This window comes from Aplysia californica, unplaced genomic scaffold (assembly GCF_000002075.1).
Source record: "Aplysia californica isolate F4 #8 unplaced genomic scaffold, AplCal3.0 scaffold00010, whole genome shotgun sequence".
Taxonomy (NCBI): domain Eukaryota; kingdom Metazoa; phylum Mollusca; class Gastropoda; order Aplysiida; family Aplysiidae; genus Aplysia; species Aplysia californica.
Window position 1 is genome coordinate 1,174,845 of NW_004797280.1, and position 2,434 is coordinate 1,177,278.

General features: G+C 38.0%; 1 protein-coding gene across 1 annotated transcript in view; it reads left to right on the plus strand.

Moving 5' to 3' along the window:
- Positions 1 to 2,434, plus strand: part of LOC101849260 (cyclin-dependent kinases regulatory subunit 1) — a 23,122-nt gene that overhangs the window by 8,707 nt on the left and 11,981 nt on the right. Inside the window, exon 2 of the mRNA XM_005089883.3 lies at positions 1,536 to 1,640. Within this exon, the coding sequence (XP_005089940.1) occupies positions 1,582 to 1,640 (59 nt within the window). The 5' untranslated portion in view covers positions 1,536 to 1,581. The remainder of the gene's footprint in view (positions 1 to 1,535; positions 1,641 to 2,434) is intronic.

Here is a 2,434-nt window from a genome sequence, read left to right on the forward strand (position 1 = left end):
TCAACCCAGCTCTGATTTCAATTATAATGGAAAAAAAAGTAAATTGAATACTGTATTATTTTACAGTGAAAGGTGGGAAAACAGACTTTTAAACATGAATTATATTAGTCTACTTAACCTTATATCTGTTTTATGAAACCAAGGAAGGGAATTCTGAATGTTGAAATATGTAAAAACTGAATAAAAATAAATTTAAAAAAAAGTGATTTAAATCACTGACTTTTATAAAAAAAATCAAGTTGATTTAAATTTAAAAAATCAACTGATTTAAATTTAAAAAATCAACTGATTTAAATCAACCTGATTTAAATCAACCCAACCCTGCATGTAATAATATCACGAGAGAGAGAGAGAGAACGAGACTCAGAAAACAGAGAGGGAGAGAGAGAGACAATAAAAAAGTATGCACTTGATGAGGTCATACCTCTTTTAAAACCAAAGGACAATGAAACAAACGTACTATCACCCATCCAATGAAACGCGGACCTTTTAGTTAAAAACACGGCTTACTTATAAATATAAATAGGTTTGAGCCATGACGGATCCCAATTCCGTACAAGGCTTGCACCAATGCATGCTTTTCTGTAGCAGGAAGCTCTAGTAATAATCAAAATTCTAAATATTAAAATTTGCTTGCTTTCCAAGTTCAGTTTTTGTCATCCAGTGTTGCCTTCAACCTCACCCCTCCCCCCGACTGTACCTTTTAAAAAAATCGATAGTCCCCCCATTCCGGAGCCCTATACTTCGCACAGCGCACACTTTGAATGAACTTTGGTGACCCCAACGATCACTGGTACTCACAATGTGATGCGAAGGTACAGGCTCACTGACCGGTCACGATGTCGAGCCCGACAAGACGCCTGTATAGCTTTCTTTTTTTTCCGCAAGTGAAAGCAAAAGACAATGATTTATTTTCATGGCGACACAACGTTTGTATGCACAACCTGTATGTTACAAATGTTGCGTTAATCAGACTGGTGCCGGCAAATTTCTGGGTGGTAACGAAAGCGAAAGTAAATCGAGCTTCGGTACCACGCATTCACTTACGTTTGCCGCCTAAGCACCCTAAGAGTAGGCTTCGACCGCCACGCGGGCAAAATTCAAAATTTCCTACCAACTGAAAATAATAGGTGTGTCCCGCGCGCTCATATGACCTTATGCAGTTGCGAGCGCCGCAAAACACTTTACAAAAAAAAATAACAAGGTTTGACCATAGTAGTTGCTTATTGATTTATAAATGGTTTCATTTCAGCTCAAGATTATTTGAAGTGCCAACACAACCTCGAATAAGATTGACTTTCTCTCCCCCTTTACTATTTTTTACCATAATTATCCTTTGCAGGGTGGGTGCTCTGGTGTGGTTTGCTCCTTCTTTCCTTTCAAAAATCTATTATTGTCCTTATCTCCCCTCCTTCTTTTTTATGTTTGTTACTCCCTTGTAACACTTCTAATCTTCTGGCGCTCTCATGACCGTATGCAGTTGCGAGCGCCGTAAAACCTCTACTAAGAAATAAATAAATAAAAATCCTTTGCAGGTTCCAACAGCAGCGGGCCATTTGAATCTCTGGAAATCTGACGACAATGCCACAAGATCAAATTGCATATTCTGACAAGTATTTTGATGAGAACTATGAGTACAGGTAAGCAATGGTCACTTAATGATTTAGCATTACTATCAATACTATCATTGGACTGGCCTATAGATTTTAATTTATTTTATTTCTGATTTTATTTCTTGAAAGTTATTTTCCATTATTTTTGCTTTTTGTGTTGAAATTAATAAAACGAAATTGAACCTGATTACGGTGGTGTCCACTTAACATGGAATTTTTGCTGTATGAATAACACCACCCCAACCCCCCACCCCAGCTTTTAAAAAAAACTACAAAACAAAACAAACTGAGCACAGACACTCACCAATAATTCCTGTGTTTGTGCATCCCTCTTCTCTTGTTTATCACCTCGAAACAATTACTTACCCGGTGCTAAAATGCACTATACTGAGTGCAGGGGAGCTATACATGTTCACTCCCTCTTGTCAAGAGCCTCGTTCTTTACAGGAGTGAAGTAGGAGGCCCGGCCTCTTAAATAACCAGGGATGCCACTTTTCCGCTTTTTTACAGCATTTCCAGTATTTTGATCCTGATCCGCTATTCCCTTTTATTGAAATCGAGATAGAATCTGTAGTTGGAAATAAAACAACCCCACACTCACACAAGAACTTGCGCCAAATGTTCAAATAACGGAAAAACGTTTGTCATTTCTGTCTATATACACCCATTGCTTATGTTTGTTTGTCATTTCAAAATGATATTCATGTGTTATACCCCCCGGGGTTGTGTGTAGTGTCTTTAGACCATTCCCAAAGGGGGGACATTTCTCGTTCAAGCATAGTAGAATTGTAAATGTGCTGACTCATGTCACGCTCATAACT